This window comes from Rhinoraja longicauda, chromosome 6, assembly GCF_053455715.1.
Source record: "Rhinoraja longicauda isolate Sanriku21f chromosome 6, sRhiLon1.1, whole genome shotgun sequence".
Lineage (NCBI taxonomy): Eukaryota > Metazoa > Chordata > Chondrichthyes > Rajiformes > Arhynchobatidae > Rhinoraja > Rhinoraja longicauda.
In genome coordinates, this window is record NC_135958.1 from 50,785,654 (window position 1) to 50,809,410 (window position 23,757).

Consider the following 23,757-nt stretch of genomic DNA (forward strand, 5'->3'; position numbering starts at 1 on the left):
TATAAGATGTTCTCAGTTGAGAGCATATTGTACAGTCAGTTCATAATAACAAATAATGGAAAGAGATTTGTCATTCATTAATTTTAACATTTTATATGAGGGAATGTAAGTAAAAATGGTTTGCTTCTGGTTTGGGGAAGAAATCAGTACAAAAAGCATGACTGGAAGTATTCATAGTATCTTTTAAGAAAATTCTTTAAGAAGAGGAACTTTAATTCTGAAAAGACAATAGAGAAATTATGATTTCTCTCATATGCCCTTCAGCTCAACTTGTCCATTCCAACCAAAATGCCACATCTACACTAGACCCACATGCCTGTGTTTGCCCCATATCCCGCTAAACCTTTCCTATCCATGTACCTGTCCAAAAGGCTTTTAAATGTTGTGATAGCACATATCAACTACCTCCTCTGGCAGCTCATTTTATATACCTACCATCCTTCAAGTAAAAAAGGTGCCCTTCAGGTTCCTATTAAACTTTGAAGGAAGGAACTGCAGATGCTGTTGCCCTGCAGACAGGATGGCCCTGCAGAGAGTAGTGCGTTCGGCAGAACGCACCATGGGAACTACACTCGTCCCCCTGCAGGACCTATATATCAGGAGGTGCAGATCCAGAGCAAGCAAGATCATGAGGGACCCCTGCCACCCCAGTAATGGACTGTTCCAGATGCTACGATCAGGCAAACGCCTCCGCTGTCACGCTGTGAAAACGGAGAGGATGAGACGGAGCTTCTTCCCACAGGCCATCAGGACTGTCAACTTTTATAACCCCAGAGACTAAATTTTTGTCGACACTAATAGTAACTTATTAACTTTATTTATATGCTGTAACTGTAATTCTTTTTGTGCACAACCCGCAGGCATTGCCACTTTCATTTCACTGCACATCGTGTATGTGTATGTGACAAATAAATTTGACTTGAATTGATGCTGGTTTAAACCAAAGATAGACCAGTTACTCCAGCTTTTTGTGTCTATCTTCGGTTTAAACAGGCAGCCTCTGGAGAGAAGGAATGGGTGACATTTTGGGTCGAGACCCTTCTTCAGACTAGTTAGGGATAAGGGAAACGAGAGATATAGACGATGATGTAGAGAGATAAAGAACAGTGAATGAAAGGTATGCAAAAAGTAATGATGATAAAGGAAACCGGCCATTGTTAGCTGTTAGTTGGTTGAATTAAACTAGTGTGACTTGGGTTTGCGAGGGATAGAGAGAAGGAATACCGGGGCTACCTGAAGTTAGAGAAATCAATATTCATACCACTGGGCTGTAAGCTGCCCAAGCGAAATATGAGATGCTGTTCCTCCAATTTGCATCTAGCCTCACTCTGACAATGAAGGAGACCTAGGACAGAAAGGTCTGTGGGAATGGGAAGGAGTACCCATACTTCAGGAAGCTTAATGACATCCTATAATTCCTATAGCAGGATAACCAAATCTGAACGCAATACACTGAATATGGCCTCGCTAACGTGTTGTATAACTGTAATATAATATCTCAACTTCTTTTCTCTAAGCCTAGACCAATGATTGCCATTGTACCAAAAGCCTAGACCACCCTATCTACCTATGATGCCACTTCCAGGGGACTATGTACCTCTACTCCTAGATCTCTCTGCTCAACAGCACTCACCAGGGCCCTGCCACCCTAGTGGCCTGGTTTCATTTCCCAAAATGCAACACCTCTCCCTTTTCTGCATTAAATCCCCCAAAAAATTATTTGAAAATTTGAAAGGATGCACTCAAAGGGGCAGATGTGACATTTGACGACGCAGAACTACATCAGTATTGCGCCAAAATATCAGTCTGTTTTATGTATTTAAATACTTGAAGGCATTATATAGCACAGGCGGCTGCGTTAATTGTACTACTTTAAACCATACCAATGCATTAAGGACTTAACTGGCTGCCCTCTGACCAAAACTGTCCAAATAATTTACTGATTTCCGTGCTGAATGGATGCTCCAATTAATCTAATTTTACGTGATCGCTTTGCACCAAATAATTTTTAGTGAGATTTACCTGCTATATTAAAACTTATGGTGTCATTAGAATATAATTCTATACATGTACTTGTACACAACGAAAAGGATAATTAAATTTAAATTGTGATCTAAATTATTATTTGCTCTGTTTTAGTGTGGGAAGAGTGACGGGAAGATTGCCAAAAGAACTTGCAGATGATGTTGTTGGATCTGTTCTCGAATGCTTCAGGTAATGATTTGTCATTTTGGTCGCATTTACCGGATTTTTTTTTTGTCCAGCATTGAATGGCTTAATCACCAATTATATTATATTAACTCTACAAAACCATGTCCTTATCATTTGAGCCTATATCAAGTCCTTATATTGTGACCCTGAAATGGCAACTTCATTGGAGTATAACTGGGCTAGCTAGAGATTTGCTCAGGTTAATTATGATGGTGGATTGCTGATTGACCCTGCATTTATATGTCCACATCCAGAGAGGATTTTTGTACCTGAAATCAGTGTGAAATGTTAATGTAGAGAATCTAAGAAAACATGCATCAATTTATAGTTATGAGTTCTTAAATGAAACTTGTTATCCATAAAAATGAAGTAATGTTGTAATTTTTATGACTTGCAGGTTTAGGTATTGTATTAAATATAGTTCCCTATGTGTGCATGTATTTGGGAGTTATTATTTGCTCTAATTAACTATAAAATGATTAGCGTGACAAACAGTAATTGTCTTCCCAAATACCAGTTGACTTGGTGCTTAGCCATCTTTCAGCGCACCTAAAAATTAAATAAATGATTAAATGGCTGGAGGCGTCAATAACATTTCTACAAGAAACCTGCCTAACTAGAATTGAATACCTAAAGCCAAAAGAAAAATGGGTTGGGAAGATTTTTAGTGCTCTATGTTCTTCTAAGGAGTAAGGTGTGTCCAAAAACAACTATAGGTCTTAATATTCTCCTCTAGGCGTGGTAGACTTACGTGGACAAGACCTAAAATGTAGTTCTAATTGGTGATTTAATGCTGGTTAATAAATGATCTTAATCATGTTAACCTAACATGTTCTAAAGAACAGTTTTCCTCTCTACTGCGTTGTTTTTCTGAGCAGGAACAGTTTTGGTAAAGGGATGATATCTATTCGATGATGCATGATTCATCGATCCTTGAGGTCTTTTGGTTATACTGCCTGCTGGTGGACAGTGCTTGTTTATGTGCCTGAAATTAATATTCAAGTTGAACATGATGTGTAGGAAGGAACTGCAGATGTTGGTTTAAACAGATAGACACAAAATGCTGGAGTAACTTAGCGGGACAGGCAGCATCTCTGGAGAGAAGGAATGGGTGACGTTTCAGGTTGAGACCCTCCTTCAGACTCTGAAGAAGGGTCTCTACCTGAAACATCACCCATTCATTCTCTCCAGAGATGCTGCCTGTCCTGAAGAATTACTCCAGCATTTTGTGTCTATCCATGATCTTGATTAATTTTGATTGGCTTTTAACTTTATTTTCATGATATTTATTGATGATGCTTTTGTTATTTTTTGCGTTCTATCTAATATTTCGAACTGAACAGTTTCTTCTGGATGGGTAGACAATTGTTGTCATTCTCAGTAGCTCTGAAAAAAAATCAAACCTTCATTAGGCTGTCTGATAGAAAGTATCCATAGAGGTATAAAAGATCTACAACTTGGAGATGGCGCGGTCCAGTCCAGTCGCCGTCGTGGTAGCTCTGCGGGAACTGTGCGTTTTAAACTGGTATGTTTACTTTAAAATTATCCCTAAGTGCTCTAGCGTGTGCTAGCACTTAGCATTAACCAATGTACGACCGGGAAACGCTCGTAAAATTAAACTCGAGCGCTACTGGAGCACTATTAAACAGAAAACTACTCACCGATATACCGATAGAGATCATCAAAGGAGCGCACCGCGGCAGCAGCAGTGGGAGCGCAGGTCAGTGGGAAAGTTGGAAAAAACACCGAGGGAAGCGAGGGGGGATTCGGAACAGGCTGTGAACCCAAGCCTTACGTCCACCTCTGCCCAGCTTCCTTCTGGCCAACGTCCAGTCCCTGGAGAACAAGCTGGATGACCTGAGGGCAAGGATCAGATTCCAGAGGGACATAAAGAACTGTAACATCCTTTGTCTGACTGAAACATGGCTGACCCCGCTGGTGCCTGACCAGGTGATCTGCCCATCCAAGTCCTTCACTGTTTTCCGGCGGACAGAACGGAAGAATCCGGGAAATCCAAGGGCGGAGGAGTCTGCTTCTTGATCAATAATAACTGGTGTAATCCTGGAAATATTAAGACGCTTTCTCGTTCCTGCTCGCTGGACCTGGAACATCTAACTATCCAATGCCGACCATTCTACCTACCCCGGGAGTTCAGCTCGGTGATCATCACAGCCGTCTATATCCCACCGCATGCGGACACCGACGTGGCACTGTCCACCCTACACGATGTGTTGTGTCAACACCAAAACAAGAACTCTGATGCGGCTGTGCTGGTGGCTGGAGACTTTAATAGGGGAAATCTCAAAAAGGTCATGCCCAACTTCTACCAACACATCACGTGTGTCACCAGGGGGGAAAGAACTTTGGACCACTGCTACACGCCGTTCAGGAAAGGCTACAAGGCCGTTTCTCTCCCTCCTTTTGGGAAATCTGACCACGCTGCCATTTTCCTGCTGCTGGAGTACAAACAACGGATAGTACGGGAAGCGACAGTGACGAGGGACGTAAAGCGGTGGGCTGACCATTCAGAGGCCATGCTGCAGGATGCACTGAGCGAAGTCGACTGGAACATGTTCCAAGAAAGTTCCAGAGACGTAAATGAGTTTGCGGAAGCGGTTACGGACTTCATTGCCACAATAGCCGATACCATCATCCCCACGGTAAGGGTCAGTATCTTCCCTAACCAAAAACCCTGGGTGGACAGGTCTATTCGCGTGGCCTTGAATGCTCGCACCGCTGCTTACAACTCCGGCCTGGCATCCGGCAACATGGACGACTACAAGGGAGAGTCATACCGACTGCGAAGGGCAGTGAAGGACGCAAAAAAGAGGTACCGGGACAAGATGGAGTCACAGATGGAGCAGCAGGACACCAGGCGCCTTTGGCAGGGGCTATGGACTATAACTAGCTACAGGTCCAGCACCCCCTCAACCGGAAGTGCCGGCTCCTCCTTAGCTGATGACCTGAACTCTTTTTACGCACGGTTTGAGACGGGTAACACCACCAGCTCGCCGTCTAAAAACAGCACCGAAGGGGCGCTGGCTAGCGAGGCTGGAGGGGGATCCACCGCCGGGGATGTGCACACATTCTCGGTGTCCGAGCATGAGGTGAGGTGGGCTCTGACGCGTGTGAACACGAGGAAAGCTGGAGGCCCAGATGGTATATCTGGGCGAGTACTAAAGTCTTGTGCTACTCAGCTTGCTCCAGTGCTCACCACAATATTCAACCTCTCCTTGGCAAAGTCCGTGGTCCCTGCATGCTTCAAAAGATCCATCATTGTACCGGTGCCAAAGAATGCCTCTCCAGCGTGTTTAAATGACTACCGACCGGTGGCCCTCACCTCGGTTGTCATGAAATGCTTTGAGAGGCTAGTCAAGAAGCACATCTGCGCCCTCCTTCCTCGCAACATGGACCCACTACAGTTCGCATACCGTCCGAACAGGTCCACGGATGATGCGGTCTCCCAGGTTCTACACACCACTCTCTCTCATCTGGACAGCCAGGGGGGCTATGTGAGGATGCTGTTCATTGACTTTAGTTCAGCATTCAACACAATAGTCCCCAGCAGACTGGTTGAGAAGCTGCTGGAACTGGGGCTTAGCACCCCTCTGTGTGCCTGGGTCCTGGACTTTCTCACTGCCAGGCCCCAAGTGGTCAGGATGGGGGAACACACATCTAGCTCCCTCACCCTGAACATAGGATCCCCCCAGGGCTGCGTCCTTAGCCCCCTACTGTACTCCCTGTACACACATGACTGTGGGGCCAGGTTCAGCTCAAACTCCATCATCAAGTTTGCTGATGACACTGTGGTGGTGGGCCGGATCTCCAACAACAATGAGAAGGCCTACCGGGAGGAGGTGGCTGATCTGGCACTCTGGTGTCAGGACAATAGCCTCCTCTTGAATGTCACTAAAACAAAGGAGCTGATTGTGGACTTCAGAAGGGCTCATCATCCAAGGACGTACACGCCGCTGGAGATAGATGGGTCTACTGTGGATAGGGTGAGCAGTTTCAAATACTTGGGAGTCCGCATCGCAGAGGATCTGACGTGGGCAACGCACATTGCCGCACTGGTGGGTAAGGCTAAGCAGCGCCTTTACCACCTTAGACAACTGAGGAAATTCAGAGTGTCTCAGAGGATCCTTCATTGCTTCTACTCTGGGGCTGTAGAGAGCATCCTGTCCGGCAACATTACAGTCTGGTTTGGGAACAGCTCTGCCCAGGACAGGATAGCCCTGCAGAGAGTAGTGCGTTCGGCAGAACGTACCATGGGAACTACACTCGTCCCCCTGCAGGACCTATACATCAGGAGGTGCAGATCCAGAGCAAGCAAGATCATGAGGGACCCCTGCCACCCCAGTAACGGACTGTTTCAGATGCTACGATCAGGCAAACGCCTCCGCTGTCACGCCGTGAAAACGGAGAGGATGAGACGGAGCGTCTTCCCACAGGCCATCAGGACTGTCAACTTTTATAACCCCAGAGACTAAATTTTTGTCGACAATAATAGTAACTTATTAACTTTATTTATATGCTGTAACTGTAATTCTTTTTGTGCACAACCCGCAGGCATTGCCACTTTCATTTCACTGCACATCGTGTATGTGTATGTGACAAATAAATTTGACTTGACTTGACTTGACATAGAGGTATAAAAGATCTGCTGTTGGTCATCATGTCCTTAATACATGATTTGTGTGCTTTTTACATTGGTTTTCTTTGTCTACAAGTACATTGCTAGTATTTTATTTTCCCTAAGCATTTCTTCTGATGCCAGTTACACTATTAACATTGTGTAAATGAGTTTTGCAGATATTTAAAATAATGTTTTTTCCTTCAAAGCTGTGCTAACTGGTATTGAGCTGTAATATGTTTGATGTTTATTTATTGCAGGTTCATAATCACAGAATAGTTATAACATAGAACAAAGCTAATTGGCCTGAAGAAACCTTTCAGATCCCTACCTCTACTCATAATCTTGCAAATTATTTCTATTAAGATACTTATCCAGTTTCTTAATGAAATAAGTTGTTTTCACAACAATCTGAGGCAGTGCATTGCCAGACCCTAATCGCATGTTGTATAACAATTCAGGTCAGACAGGATTTCTGAAGAACATAGATTGGCGACGTTTCGGATTGGGACGTCACCAATCTGAAGAAGAGTCCAATTTGAAACATGGCCCATCTATATCCTCCAGAGATGCTTCATGACCTGCTGATATACTCCAGTGCTTTGTTTTCCACTCAAGATTCCAGCATATGCAGCTCCTTAACAAAGTTTTCTCATCAGTCTCATCTCAAACATCTCTCATTTAATCTCCTCATCCTAAATTGAAAATATTTAAAACAATGTTGTGGTTTTACCGTACAAGATCTTGAACCGCATAGTTGATATTTTGTTTCTTAACTAAGTCACCCACCTCAGCTATTTCAAACTGTAATATTTGTGATTTTGGAATTTTCCATATATGCTAATTCGTTTGAGAAAAGGAACAGTCATTTGTTCTCTATACGCTTTCTAGTTTAAGTAAATGCATCTCAATTGTACAAATTGCTAAACAACTTCTGACATTAAATAACATATTGCATAAATATTTGATTTCAGCTTTCAGGAAACAGATACTGCCTGGCATGGTGGATGTCTTGCACTCGCTGAACTGGGGAGAAGAGGATTGTTACTTCCGTCTAGGCTTCCTGATGGTATGTAATAAGGCAGACACCCCATTACATAATTTAAATAAATACATTGGCCTCTAAATTGTAACGTACCTGAAAACATGTTAAAATAGGCTGCTTCAAAGCCTGTTGGTTTGGATATTCTTTTGCTCAAGGGCATTGACTACTAAGCTTGTTTGTAAGGCTTTACTTCTGCAGTTCTCCATCATTCTACATAGTGGACCTCGTGAATTAGGAATCTAGATTGGGTGTTGGAGATCAGAAGACAATCATAGGGAATAAAACAGGATATTATGGGGAGTGAGTATTGTGAGAATGATTTGGTGAACATATGATGAGCGTTTGATGTCACTGGGCCTGTGCTCGCTGGAATTTAGAAGGATGAGGGGGGACCTCTGAAACCTACCAAATAGTGAAAGGCCTGGATAGAGTGGATGTGGAGAGGATATTTCCACACGTGGGGGAGTCTAGCACCAGAGGCCACAGCCTCAGAATAAAAGGATGTACCTTCAGAAAGGAGATGAGGAGGAATTGTTTTAGTCACAGGGTGGTAAATCTGTAGAATTAATTGCCACAGATGGCTGTGGAGGCCATCATTGGTATAGTGAAGACAGAGATTGACAGATTCTTGATTAGTAAGGGTGTCAGGGGTTATGGGGAGAAGGCAGGAGAATGGGATTGAGGGAAAAATAGATAAGTCATGAGTGAATGGCAGTGTAGACTCAGAGTGTTAGCAGGATGATTGTTCTCTACATTTGTCCCCTCAAGTCCTGGCAACATCCTTGTAAATCTTCTCTGTACCCTTTAAACTTTACAACATCTTTCCTGTAGCATGTTGCCTAGAACTGACCATGTTGCCTAGAACTGACCACTCTAAATGTGGCCTCCCCAACGTCATTTATAACTCCAACATGACCTCCCAACTTCAATACTCAATACTCTGATTGATGAAGGCCAATGTGTCAGAAACCTTTTTGACTCCCCGATCTACCTGCGACTTCACCTTCAAGGAACCATGCACCTGCACTCATAGATCCTTCTGCTCTACAACTTTCTTTATCTTTAGACTTGGATTTTAGCCTTTTATAAGGTTTTGAGACACAGTTTGCACACCACTTTCTAGAGTTTTTTCTATTATACCCTAATTCTGCTCAAATTCAACATTATCTTGGTTTTTGTACTGTGCCTCTTGCCACAAAACAAAGGATTGTGTTTGTATTCAGCGTGGAGCTATCTTAATATGTTTCTATTAATGAGATATTTCTGTGGGTGTAAAACTGGAACGTTTTATTTGTTAGACTTTGGTTATGTGGTAGAAATTAATTCTGTGAGGTAAATAGAACCAGATTAATTGCCATGGTGTCAAAGAAGCATACAACACAGAAATAGGCCTTTCAGCCCACTCTGTCCATGCAAACCATGTACGTGCCCACCTATAGTATTTCCATTTACCAGCACCTGGCCTATGGCTTTCTGCGCCTCAGTGAGAGGATTTGTCTTCACCACCAGTTCAGGCAGTGTAATCCAGATCACAACCACCTATTTATAAAAAAATGTTACTTCATGTTTACTTAATGTTATTTTCAGCCCCCCCAAAAAAAGCAATGGTTTAACACATTTCTGGTTTCTACCATGCTGCTGACCAGGAATTTAGTAAAGGCTGCTCAAATTAAATAGTTTGATCTCCACATTAGTAGTTTGTGCCCCCTGATAGTTTGCTGCCATTGTCTTTGGCTACCTTCTCCTGCAGGAAAGTTGTCAGTGGAATCTATCTTCCTTACGCAAAATTGCAACATCAAAATTGTTGTTTTTTGTTGTGTGATTTTCATTCCCCTTAGAGCTGCAGCATTAAAATGACGGTATTTATTCACAAAATGCTGGAGTAACTCAGCAGGTCAGGCAGCATCTCAGGAGAGAAGGAATGGGTGATGTTTCGGGTCGAGACCCTTCTTCAGACTGAAGAAGGGTCTAGACCTGAAACGTCACCCATTCCTTCTCTTCTGAGATGCTGCCTGACCTGCTGAGTTACTCCAGCATTTTGTGAATAAATACCTTCGATTTGTACCAGCATCTGCAGTTATTTTCTTATAGCATTAAAATGACGATCTGATCGGTTTCAATGCTGATAAATTGGTGAAATTTTGTTTACAATATTCTTAAACTTAACTTAAGTATAACAAAGTTATTTATGTTGAATATTACAAGTATACTTATAATCTTAAACTATTGTGAAGATGTCATATTGTATTTTTTAAATACTTGACAGTTTCTGAATGTTAATCAAGAAAATAGACTATTATTTTTGCATGATAAATTACCTTTAATCCAGTAACACAAAAACATATCATTCTCTTTAACATAATGAATGGTTGAACATCACACGGAGTATTTCCATCACCAGGTTTCCTATTGTCTAAAATAATGTGCTCAATATATTTTGCTTAAATAACCCACAAGAATTGATGTCCCAGCATTTAATGAAAGAATACAAAAAGAAATTAAACAACATCATTGCAATGACCTTCACAGACTTTTGAGCAATTTACAATTACTCAGACAACTGTATATATGTATTTTACTATCCTTTTGTTTGTGCCAGGTAAGTGCAGTTAAACAACATTCAGTGGACAATTATTTGCAATTGATCTATTTGGATATCAAAGAAGTTTAGAGATACAGCACAGAAACAGGCCCTTCGGCCCACCTGGTTCCCCTATCCTATATCCACTAGGGCCAATTTTTACATTTACCAAGCCAATTAACCTACAAACCTGTACGTCTGGAGTGTGGGAGGAAACCGAAGATCTCGGAGAAAACCCACACAGGTCCTGGGAAGAACGTACAAACAACAGCATACAGACAGCACCGGTAGTTGGGATCAAACCCGGGTCTCCGGCGCTGCATTCGCTGTAAGGCAGCAACTCTGCGGCACCGTGACCAAAAGATGTGTTCAGTTCCATTATCAGAGTGAATGTCATACTTGAGGAGGTTAAAGTTTGTAAGTTACAGCGATTTAATGGGCCACGTTTGCAGTGCCATTAAACCTGGGACATAAAGGAGTTAACTGATTGCAAAAAGAAGAGAAAAGAAACAATAACCTATTTTTTAAATTCTTATAAAAATAATTATTTCAGTTTTGTTTAATGTTTTTTATTTTTTTATTTCAGTTTATTTTTAATTGTTTACATTTTGGTAGTTTTTACATGCATGTCTGAATGTTGAAGGTGTTTAGTAACTAATAGTGATAATGTCTGACAAAGCAGACTGCAAGCCTCGAACTCAGAAGTCAAAAAAGACGTTGAACGATTTACTTTATTGCACTTAAGAGCTCCCTGCCACTTCTCTGTCCTACACCGCAGTCTGCTATACTTCAAGCAGGCAAGGTAGGCCATCTACATCTGAGCCAAGTCAGAAGATGTCTGGAGAGGGCTTATGATTAGCAGCCAGGATTTTGCTGTCCTCTTGGTATGAGTGCATATTTGTCATTGATATTCCAGATTATCATGTGCTTTAACTCGCAAGATTCAATTACATATGATCAGTAGGTTTATGTATATGCAGGTTGTTGACTTTCAGAAATATTATTCTTTTAAGTTGTTCACTCTGCAGTTGATCTATTAGTAATTGCTTGTAATGCAAAGATGCTGTTTCTGTAACACTGTACTCTTTTAGCGAACACCGAATATAGTGTGTAGAAATGAAAGTTAAAGACAAATTTAAATAAACCCATGCTCTAGGTTGTATGATCACATCAATGATCACACATTGATCAATGATGTGAACAATTTTCATAAACTTTACATAGCTTAATAATCAATCTTGTTGTTCGTTTCAGTTGAAGATATATTGTGTTAAGCAACTTTCGTTCTCTTCCTCAGGTTGAATATTCTATCACAGTCATTAACCTTGATGTGTGTTGTGACTGATTGAGTTTTAACTGATTCTTCGTGTGATCTTTTCTGATACCTTGATTTCAGTTTCACTATTTTTTTAACTGCCGGAGAATTATATTTGTGCTTTTCTTTATAACTTGGTTCCTTTTTACAAGCCAGCTCCCCTTGTGGTAGAAAGGGCCATTCGTCATTCTGTTTTCCTTGGTTACACACAGCTAACTGACAAAGAGCCACTGCAGCTGACTGCTTCTGTTCATCTTTACTGCTTTCAGTGCTTTGGGAAACCTTTATTGTTTGCAAGTTTGCAGCTTTTTCCTTCTGATTTTTACATTGATTTGTTTTGCAGAAATCTTTGCCTGTATTCAGGTTTTCTGCAGGATGAATATGTAAGTCTGAATGAGGAAACCTGTTGCCATTTAAGTTTTTTGCTGGTACTCTTAAATCTTGTAAATTGATGTTGACATTTAATGGAACAGAATCTTCAGCTGTGTTCCACTCATAATTGTGATTAGTTTTAATTGAAAGATTTAAAGGTACATCCTGCATCTTTGTGCAAGTTTCAAGCTCTCTAACCGGAAGGGAATGATTGGCATCTGATGTATCTTCACTTGAATCCCGAAGGAGATTTTTATTTGTAGTTCCGTGCTGTTTGTCAGGTTCCGATTTTGCTTTATCCTTTTTGGAAAGGTTTAACGGGATCATGGCTGTTGAGCTTGCGTCATTCGATACCAGAGCATTGCCATGGTAGTAATCCAAAATGGTGACATTAGAAGACGTTGCACACTCATTGGGTGCTAGGATTCTGTAGAAAGAGTAGCAAAATAGGATTTTTAGATTAAATTTAATGACTTTGCAAGGTGATAAATGTTGTTCAAGGATTAAACAGACTATCCATCCCACAAAATCCAACTTTTTTTAAAAACGAAAACTGAAAATACTGAGGCATTAACACTGTTTCTCTTCCCACATATGTGACCTGACCTCCTGAGTATTTCCAGCATTTTCTGTTTTGTTTTAGATTTCCAGCAGTTTCTTGGCTTTCATATTTTATTTTGCAATACCACAAAGCATTTAACGTTTAATCAAAGCCTTTCAAGAAATTACCTGGACAGTTTTCTTTATTTTTCTTGGTGAAGAAATGTTTTATAATGATTGGATGTGAATACTTTTGCGGAAGTGAATGAGGAACAGATTGAATTGAATAGTTTTAATGTATTAAACATATACAAATAACTTGGATTTAGATAACACCTTTCACCATCTGGATATTCATATTCCATTTTTCATTGTGTTTTGTTCCAAAAATAGGAGAAATCTGACCGGGTAATTTATTTGCAAAGTATTGAATAAGGAATAATTGTTCAGGCCATCGGGTGCACAATCAACACCACCATCACAGAGACTTTTACATCAATGAGTTCACAGACGCCATTTTGAACAGGATATTTTGAACGGGGTAATAAACCAAGACCATAGCACTTCCAGTATTCTGTGCTGAAGTGTTGGCATAAATTATGCATTTGTGTATTTGACATATGCTTTGAATAGGGGCGTGAGTGTTAGAAGTGATCCAAGGATGGCATATTGAATATAGAAATCTTAGAAAGCCAAACACAATGAATGTACAAAAGAGATGGAGTTTCCAAATTGGTTGGGGGCGAAAGAAAGCTTAATGTTTAGATTTTGAAGAAGGACATCATTGCCATTTTATCATTGTTCATATATATCTTTGAAAGTAGCAGAACAAATTGATTGACTTGTTAAGAAAACTGTAGCTGGTTCCTTGGCTTTATCAATAAAGACATAGGCCATAACTTTTAACTTTGGAGAATCCATTGTTCAGGCAACCCATGAGTGTATGTGTATGATTTGGATAGTGCATATCACTAAGGACGACATGATTAAATAATGCTCTTTCTTAATCTTGCACAGCAGAAAATAGGCTTTTTACCATCACCTTGGAATTTGGAGAGGCAAGGGACTAATTAGAGATAGTAAACATGGCTTTGTGCGTGGGAAATATTTTCATAAATTTGATTGAATATTTTGAGGAGTGATCAAGAAGGTTGATGAAGGCAGTGCAGTAGATGTTGTCCATGTGGTCGTTATCAAGGCCTTTGATAAGATACCACATGGTAGGTTGGTCTAGAAGGTTAGGGTGAATCCAGGGCGAGCTAGCCAAATGGATACTAAACTGGCTTGAAGATAGGATGGTGATAAAGGGTTCAGACTGGAGACCTGCAACAAGTGGTGTGCGACAGGGGTCGGTTCTGGGTCCACTGTTGTTTGTTATTTATATTAGTGATTGGACGTGAATGTCGGTGGCAGAGTTCGTAAGTTTGAAGATGGTAGTATAGTGGAGAGTGAAGAAGGTTATCTACGATTACAATGGGATCTTGGTCAACTGGGCCAATGTATCGCCGAATGGCAGATGGAAATTCATTCAGATAAATGTGAGGTATTGCATTTTGGTCGTACAAACCAGGGCAGGGCTTGCACGGTAAATGGTGGGGTCCTGGGGAGTGTTGTAGAACAGAGAACTAGGTGTGCAGCTATATAGTTCACAGTTCTTCAGAAGGGTCTCGACCCGAAACGTCACCCATTCCTTCTCTCCAGAGATGCTGCCTGACCCACTGAGTTACTCCAGCATCTTGTCTACCTTCGATTTAAACCAACATCTGCAGTTTTCTTTCCTATAGTTCATTGAAAGTGGGTGTACAGGTAGTCAGGGCGGTAAAGAAAGGGTTTGGCATGCTTGCCTTCTATCAGTGGGGATATTGAGTTCAAGAGTTGGAACACTGTTTACAGCTATACAAAAGATTGGCAAGGCCCTGGATCAATGGGGCGACAAATGGCAGATGGAATTTAAATCAGATAAATATGAGCATTTAGGTACGAAGAAATATGAGCATTTAGGTAGGAAGAAACTGAAGAAAGGTCTTGACCCAAAATATCACCTATCCATGTTCGCCAGGGATTTTGGCTGATCTGCTGAGTTGCTCCAGCACTTTGTGTCATTTTGTTGTTGGTAAAGCCTCATTTGGAGTGATGCAGGAAAGAGGTAGTTAAACTGGAAAGGGTGCAAAAAAGATGGTTTCACTGAATCTGGACATTAAGTAGTAAGGAAAGGTTAGATCGGCTGGGTCTTTTTACCCTGGAGCACTGTGGACTGCTGGGATGATTAACCTCTAACAGCTACTGCCTTCTTTATGTCAGCAAGACTCCATTGACTCTAGTTTAGATTGTGCACAGTGTGGCTGCAATTGAGAAATCAAGTGAACATTTTGTCATCATTACTGTGATTGTTGCTTTCCCACCATTTCTTGAAGTAAAAATGCAGAGTGTAAGATTGTAGTGAAGGGAGAAAAGCAAAGTAGGAGATGTATGCTACGGCCATTTCCACCTTATAAATAAAAATAAATTGCAGGATGAGTGCACATGGGAAATGAGGCAAGTAAGATGTGAGTAGACCATCAACATTTCTGGTTTCTACCTTGCTGCTGGCCAGCGATTTGGTAAAGGCTGCTCAAATTACATAAAGTTTGATCTCCACATTTGGTAGTTTGTGCCCCCTGATAGTTTGCTGCCATTGTCTTTGGCTAAATGAGTGGTAGCGTCTGAAAGCTGGAAGATGAGGGTGTCAGCAGTGCATGGTATATGAATGTTGGATATGAGTTTATGAATGAAAGACATTATTGGTGGTTGACATGAAGGGTCAAAGAGTCTGAAGAAGGGTGCCGACCCGAAACGTCATCCAACCTTTTTCTCCAGAGATGCTGGCTGACTCACTGAGTTACTGCAGCATTTTGTGTCTCACTTCAGTATGTACCAGCATCTGCAGTTCCTTTCTACACAGTGGTGAGCGAATGATGTTTCAGATAGTGTTTGAAGGTAATGTTTGGTGTTTGGTGCCAATGGTGGGATTTGGATTGGAAGATCCATTTATTGATCTTGACCACATATTGAAGTTCTGGTCTCAATGCTTCCATTTGCTGTTTCCTGGCATTCCCTAAAGTCTCCTGCCCCCCCTGTGGAAAAGTAACTTTTCTCATTATCTTCTACGCAGGGCCTCCTTTTCAGGAGGCAAGGAGAAAGAGCTGGAGCCTGCTTTTTCATGAGTACTGCCTTCATATCATATCATATCATATACATACAGCCGGAAACAGGCCTTTTCGGCCCTCCAAGTCCGTGCCGCCCAGTAATCCCCGTACATTAACACTATCCTACACCCACTAGGGACAATTTTTACATTTACCCAGCCAATTAACCTACATACCTGCACGTCTTTGGAGTGTGGGAGGAAACCGAAGATCTCGGAGAAAACCCACGCAGGTCACGGGGAGAACGTACAAACTCCTTACAGTGCAGCACCCGTAGTCAGGATCGAACCTGCGTCTCCGGCGCTGCATTCGCTGTAAAGCAGCAACTCTACCGCTGCGCTACCGTGCCGCCCTTCAATGCCTCGCAAATCAGTTCCACTTGTAGAATAAATGCCGTTGCTAGCTGACAGCTGGTTTTGAGTGTTATATATTCATAAATATGTTCCCACCCCTCCCACCCTCTTCTTGGGCAGTAAATCAATGAACAGCAAGAAATATTGTAGCGAGCAGGAAGCACAAATTTATTGCGCTGCCTTCCTCAGGTCAACACATATATGGTGACAGTGCATCCTTTCAGCCTGCTTCTCAGGCCTTCCATTTTAGCTCCACTTGCATTTAAAATAAAATAATGACAGTAAGCATTGATGAATGTGTAAGAAAGAACTGCAGATGCTGGTTTAAACATTGATGAATCCCGTGTCCAGCTCTAGGTGGTGCAATTTGGAAAGGAGTTCCCTGCCTTGACGAAGGAATAAAGAGATTTGCTGGACTTCAGTAATGTGGTATTCAGTAATGCATTTGGCCCAACAAGTCTGCACCAACAATAAATGCCTATTTCCACACTAATTTTTGCCTCATGCTGTTTATTCTCCTTGCATTTACATCACTCCCAATTACTCCAGATTCTACTACTCACCTAGGAGCAATGTACAGTGACCAATTTACTTACAACCTGAACAATTTTGGAATGAGGGAGAAAACTTCAGTGCCAAAAGGAAACCCACATGTCACAGAGATGGGTTCTCTGGTTTCCTCCCACACTCTAAAGACTTACAAGTTTGTAGGTTAATTGGCTTCAGTAAAGATTGTAAATTGTCCCTAGTGTGTAGGATAGTGCAGGGATGGCTGGTCAGCATGAACTCGGTGGGCCGAAGGGGCTGTTTCCATGCTGTATCTCTATACTAAACTAAACTAAATTAAGAGAGTGTGTAAAATCCTCACGGACGGCATTGGATGTCAGAACTGAATCTCAGTATCTGAGGCTGCGTGGCAGCAGCTCTACCAGAAGTGCCGCAGTGCTGCCTTTTTACAGCTACCCGATTACTGGGAGAAAAAATTAGAATTGTTTTAATCATATGACTTATTGGATCTGGAATGCACTGCTTGGAAAGGTGTCAGCAATAACTTTCACAGTGTTATTTGAAATTTAAAGTGGAAACTCACAGGTTTGAAGAAATAGGAGGAGTGGATTAAGTGGATAGATTTATCATAGAGTTGGCAGAAACATGATGTGTTAAATGGCAAAGATAGATACAAAATGCAGAAGTAACTCAGCGGGACAGGCAGCATCTCTGGAGAGAAGGAATGGCCGACGTTTCGGGTTGACCCGAAACTTCATACATTCCTACATTCCTTCTATCCAGAGATGGATGCCTGTACTCCAGCACTTTGTGTCTATTTTCAGTGTAAATCAGCATGTGCCATTCCTTCGTGCCATGTGTTCAATGGCCTTCTGAGCTCTCTGTTTGTTTCAGTATATGCTTAATGATGTGTAACAGTACCAGTCAACCTATGAACAAAGTATAGATGATCATTTAGAAGTATCTATAACAGCAACAATATTGTTATGAAGACCATTGATGTTTGCTGTACCTGATGATTCTGTGACTTTGTGGTAGTTCATGTTGGACGTGGAGTTCACTTGCTTGTAGATTCGTGGCACTTCTGATTGGTCTAAAGGGTGTGAAGCCTTCATCCACCCTTTTATTTTTATTATTTGTGGTTGAAGCAAGCGTGGGCGATTTGACACAACGTTCAGAGACCGTGGTTTTTTGAACATGTGGTGTTGGGCTAGGTCGACCTGGCGAACCAATTGCTGCACTTCCTGATTTCGGGCTTATTTTTGTACTTTTCCCCCCTGTGCATAGATTGCTATTCATGCCCAATGTTTTAGTCTCATTATCTTTTGATAAGGACAGTGGGATGGGGTTCTCCCAGTCACAATAAAGTCTTCTGTATGAATTCTGGAAGTACAATTCTGGTGGTGGTGAAGTTTCATACAGTGAAGGATTCCCGACTGACAGGTGAGTTGGCTCTTGATTCCTGTTGGAATTATTTCCTTGTTGAGACTTCAGTCCAAACGGAGGAAGATCATATTCAGCTGGACTGCGATGATGGACACCATAAGGAACGGGAAGATTTGAATGTAAATGATGCAGAATTTTGTATTGCTCTAATGCTGATGGGCCAATGTGTCTTGGCAAATTCATGCCTCTGTTTTGTAGATGAGGCGATGAGAAATGTTGCTGTTCAGGAGAGAAATAGAGTGAAATATCTGGGCTGCTGCATTCAAACGGTTTGCCAGAGAGGAGATAGGGTGAAAAGACTACTCCTAAACCACGTTGATTGTAATAATGATGTGGATAATCGGGAATTACTGGCGAGGTGTTCGGAGCAATTGAACCAAAATATTTATTTGTAGCATATTTCCTGGGATGGTCTGGTGAATTTGAAGGAGGACATGCTCCATGTTGGTCACCAGGACTGTAAAATGCTGACTTCACTGGGATGGTGCACGCCTTGTTGTTTGAATTTTCCAGACTAAAATTTGTCTTTTCATTGTCTTTGTCTGAGCTTTTGGTGAGTTTCAAGTCCCTGACAGGCAAGAAAGCTGATGATCGTTCATCTTTTTCAAAATCTTCTACAGTTTCATTTTCTGCAAGAATTTTCTGAAGTGGTTCCTTCTGTTTTGCTTTTGTAACTGGTGTAACAATGTGATCACCCATTCTGGTGTTTTCTTTCATATCTTTATTGATGTTCTGGTGGCTTGCCGTTTTATCAGCTCTTCTGCAGTTCGGACTTTGAGTCGGGGCGCTATTTGACAAAGTTGAGTCATGGCTCACATTTGATGCACAGTCATTCTGAATGAGACGATCGATTGCGTCAGAACTTGATTTTGCACATTTTCCTGTTTGGTCCTGATCTGTCACTAATGAGAGGGAATTTTCACATAAACTGTACTTCATATGGTTAAACAGGTGTGATTTCTCGTTGCAAGTGAATGGGCACTGGAAACACTTGTATTTAAATGGCTTTCCTGCAGGTCGCGGAATGTAGTGAGGTTTCTTTGGTTTACGCTCTTTAGTGAGACTCATTTTTGACACTTTCGATTAAGATGAAGAATCACAGCATTCCCTGGGTCTTGGCTTTGTGTTTTTTTTAAATGTTGGTATTTTACATCAATAATCTGAAAGCTCCACACGCTTGATTGTACAGGTAACCAAGATTTGCCAGTAGATCAGCGCAGGAATAATTTGCATGAGTCTGTGGATGAAACCATACAAGTGTGTTAATCTTATACAAGAGTAAAAGCCAGCACATTCCTAAACACACAGACACACCTGCTTTCAGAAACATATGCAAATCTGGCCAAGAGACATTGCGCCACCTTTCGTATGACGTTGAATATGGTTGAAATAATATTTTGTACGTTACACCTGTATCATCTAATACATCTAATAAAAGGGTGGGGGGGGGGTTGATGTATGGGTGGGAGAGGGAACTTGGGGTGGTGAGGGAGGGGCGGGGAGTGGAAAGTAAGGTGTGTGTGAGGGGGACTATGGTAGTTGAGAAGGGGAGGGGGTTACATGAAATGGAGAATTCAGTGTTCAGGCTGTGGGGTTGTCAGCTATCCATGCAGAACGTGAGGTGCTGTGCTTCCAGTTTTGTGTGGCATCACACTGGCAATGGAGGATGCGGAGGACAGACAGATTGGTAGGGGCATTGGGAGGGAAATTGAAGTGGCTAGCAACTATGAGCTCTAGCTGGCCCTGACTGCCTCTCTTGGCCCTGGTAGCCCAAGTGTTCGTGAAGCTGTTGGCTAGTCTGTATTTGGTCTCATCAGTAAAGAGGTGACCACAGTGCAATAATTGAGGCTGGAGGCGGTGCATGTATTTGTCGCACCTGAAAGAGCTGTTTGGGTTCCTGGATGGGAGTAAGAGAGGAGGTGAAGAGACAGGTATTTCTCCTCAAAAACAAGGGTCACTCCACAAATGCTGCCTGACTGGCAGAGTTCCGCCAACAGTTTTTTTTTTGTTCAAATTTCCAGCATCTCCAGCCTCTTATGTCTCCAATTACTTCAGAAAGTTTATTCTTTTCGCATGTGTTGAGAGCTAGACCTGTTGCAGCTTGCCCCTTATTGCATTGTCCGGAACCTAGCTCCTGAGAAACTCTGACGGTTTCGTTCTCATGGTCTGAAAGCTTTCTGCAATATATCACGCCAAAGGCTAGATGCTTTCTCCTGATGAAGAATTAACTGAAATATTCTACATCACTAATTCCTCTTGATCCCAAAAATGATATTCTAATAAGATGTTTCAGTTTATCTTCTATGTATCCAAGTAAATGTAAGTTATAAAAGTTTCTCTTTTTAAGGTAAAAGTTTATTTAGTTTTTACTACAAATTTGTTTCACTTATTTGACAAATGGAAGCAAAAAAATTGCAGATGTAAAAACCATTGGCATGTGATATATTTCATTCAAAATTCCTTTGAGAAAAAACTATGATTTTAAATATATTCTGAAGTCTGACATTAAAAAAAAATTAGTTTAGCCATATATGAACAGACTATAGAATTGTGGCAATCCAAAGATATTCTGAGATATTACAAACTATATTTTTTATCAGCTTTCAAACCATTGAGTAAAAAACAAAGTATAGGATGAACTCAACAGACCAGGAAGCATCTGTGGAGCGAAATGGACAGACAGCGTTTCGGCTCAACATCCTTCTTCAGGCTGATGGGGAGAAAGCTGGTAAAAAGAGATGAGGGAATGGGATGGCACAAAAACGGGCAAATGATAGGTGGATTCAGGATTGGAGGGATGATTTTGGTAGATAGGTGGAGATATTTTAACAAAGGCTAGAAGTGAAATGGAGACAGAAGGCTTCAGATGTAGAATCTGACAGGGAAAAGAGAAGTGAATTCTGAAACTGCAGGGAGTGATGTGGGTGAAAGGGAACAGTGGAGTAAAAGAGGGGAATAAAAGGAAAACGTGGAAGGGACAGAGTGAGGAGTGGTTGGAGATGGGCAGCAGAAGGGGGATAAAAGAACTGGGTGACAAGGACAGTGAGAAAAAGGTATGAGCGTGTTGGTGGGGTGGGGGAATACAGTGTGGATGTGGGGAATTGGGGTTTATCTGAAATTAGATCATTCAATCCATGCTGTTGCATTGTAGGTTACCCAAACGGAATTTGCAGTGCCTTCTTGCCAGTTTGCATATATCCTCATTCTGGCAGTGGAGGAGGCTGAGGGCAGAAATGGCGATATGGGAATGGGAAGTGGTGTTTAAAATGTTGAGCAACTGAAAGCTCTAGCAGGCCTTGGTGGACATAGTGCAGGTGTTCCGTGTTTTGTCTCCACTTCACCTCTAGCCTTCCTTATGATCTTCATTCATTTGCCAATCCTGAATTTGCCAAACACTGCTCACCTGAATCTATCTATCATTTGGCAATTTTTGCCTCACCACTTTCCCTCACATGTCTTTACACATTTTCTCCCATTAACTACATCAATCTGAAGAAGGGTCCTGATCCAAAACATTGTCTGTTCATATCCCTCCACAGTTGCTGCCCGGCTTGCTGAGTTGCTACAGTATTATGTTTTTATTCTCGATTCCAGTATCTGCAGTTTTTGCCTTTAATTTCTTTCTTTCTGAATTTCTCCTTTTACTGAGAGAGACAAAATCCTTCCTGTTCAAAGACGACATGTGCAATGCTTTCAGATGGTATAAAGTGATTGTTTTATTTTAAAGTAGTGCAGTATAATTTTGTTGGGTTGCAAATAGCCAATATTATATCAAAAATCTCAATTTTTACTTGTATTTCCTGTTAATACATCTTTCCACTATTATTTTTCCTCTATCATTTATCTAGTATATTATTTTTCCTATATCATTCCTTCCCTCCCGAGATGCTGCCTGACCCACTGAGTTATTCCAGCATTTTGTAATGCCTTTCCTCTATTCAGATTCCTGTTAAATATTAATTTTCAGATTTTGGTGGTACTCTGTCAAGTTGTAATTGAATCTTTTGTGTTGATTACTGTACTGCAGAGCCCATAGACTGGCATCTGCTGGCTTCTTAACCGCAAGCATATTTCGTAATATCTCACAATTGCACGCTAAAGTCAACCGGAAAGTTCACTGCTGAAGACATATGACCATTCACATCTACAAGACTGAAAGTTGTATATGTCAACTTACAAGCAACTGAAAATTCATTTGGAATCTGATATAACCATTTATGATAAACAAGGCATTTAAAAGTCTGCAGAAGCTCCATGTCAAACGTTCCAGGGAAAGTTTTCTTGAGACTGTTTAACATAGAGTAACTGCATGTTGAACGCACCATATTAAAACAAATAATCAAAACATAAATATTCTTTTTGTTTTTTGATACAATTAAGCAACTATTTTTGTGGAATATATCTTGATAGATTTAAATGAAATTAGTTGCTTTAGGTTAATTAGTAATATTTACTTCGAATTGTGAATATCACGATAAGTTTCAAAACCATTTTTAATAATTATATTATTCTTACGTTGACCAACTTTTCACTGTATTGGTAATCTGCTTGATAATTCTTGGAACAGTCCTTTCTATTTTGTATGTCGGATTTGGAGGACGGTGGTATCTGCCTTTGACTTGATAAATCTTGAAAGTTTCCAGATCTACCCACTTTAATGAGCATTCTGTTTCTTAAACAATTCCTGACTGGTTCCCCCAAAATACTTGATTAGTATTGTGGTTCTACCCAGTGTTCAGAATCACAGATTCAGTAATCATACGTTCAATCGATTCAAAACAATTAAAGATATGTATCTGTAAAAATTGCTGTTTTGGACATCTAACTGCTCTACAGTTCCAGCCATCCAACATTCAATCCCCACCTTTGGCGCTGCTTGCGAAGAGTTACTACTTGTCTCCCTGTGACTGCGCAAAGATCTCTTGAGTGCTCCACATCCACATCCCAAAGACATGGTTTGGTAGCTTATTTGGCCACTGAAAATTGCTCCCAATGTTTAGCTGAGTGGTAGAATCTGGAGGGAGTTGATGAGAATGCAGGGAAAATTAGTGGGGGAAGTTGCTCTATGAGTTGGTATAGACTTGATGGGATGAAATATCCTCCAATGTCTTGAGGAAAAATGGTGCATTTAGACCACAGGTTCCAAGTTCAGTCCTTGGCCATGGATCACTAAGTCAATCTCAATTGCAGAAGTAATGGGATGATAAATCTGAATGCTCTGATGCTGGCCCTGGTCTGAAAATTCCCCACAGTTCTTGTGTTTGCCATCCATTCACCTCTACTGTAAGGTGTGAGGATTTGATCTTCAGCTTGTTGCTCTCATACCACAGAAAAAATTACTTTGTGACATCCATTTTTTTTTCTCACACCTGATAAACTTGGATCCAATGTAATATGAAAAACAGTAGGCAGAGCTACTAAAATGTCTTAATACATTTAAAAAGTATCTCCATATATTTGGATTTGGGGTTTAAGTTGCCTTATTTCCAATGTCACTGCACTTTTAGCTGTTAAATATTTGATTATAAAATAATTCATTAGAAAGGTTTGTAAATTATTGTGCAAATGA

At 41.1% G+C, this 23,757-nt stretch overlaps 2 protein-coding genes across 2 annotated transcripts in view; one reads left to right on the forward strand and one right to left on the reverse strand.

Moving 5' to 3' along the window:
- The window catches only part of tbcd (tubulin folding cofactor D), a 238,705-nt gene that overhangs the window by 67,505 nt on the left and 147,443 nt on the right, over positions 1–23,757 (forward strand). Inside the window, exons 12-13 of the mRNA XM_078400951.1 lie at positions 2,140–2,214; positions 7,819–7,913. Coding sequence (XP_078257077.1) covers positions 2,140–2,214; positions 7,819–7,913 — 170 coding nt within the window. The remainder of the gene's footprint in view (positions 1–2,139; positions 2,215–7,818; positions 7,914–23,757) is intronic.
- Positions 11,741–19,256, reverse strand: znf750 (zinc finger protein 750). Its single transcript, XM_078401816.1, has 2 exons — positions 17,755–19,256; positions 11,741–12,584 (listed from the first exon to the last, which is right to left on the reverse strand). The coding sequence occupies exons 1-2, from the start codon at positions 19,254–19,256 to the stop codon at positions 11,741–11,743; spliced, it is 2,346 nt and encodes a 781-aa protein (XP_078257942.1).

Coding starts and splice junctions, on each gene's coding strand:
- znf750 (XM_078401816.1), bottom strand. CDS start 19,256: ATGAGTCTCACTAAAGAGCGTAAACCAAAGAAACCTCACTACATTCCG. Junction 12,585..17,754: donor CAAAGTCACAGAATCATCAG/GTACAGCAAACA, acceptor CTCTTTCTACAG/AATCCTAGCACCCAATGAGT.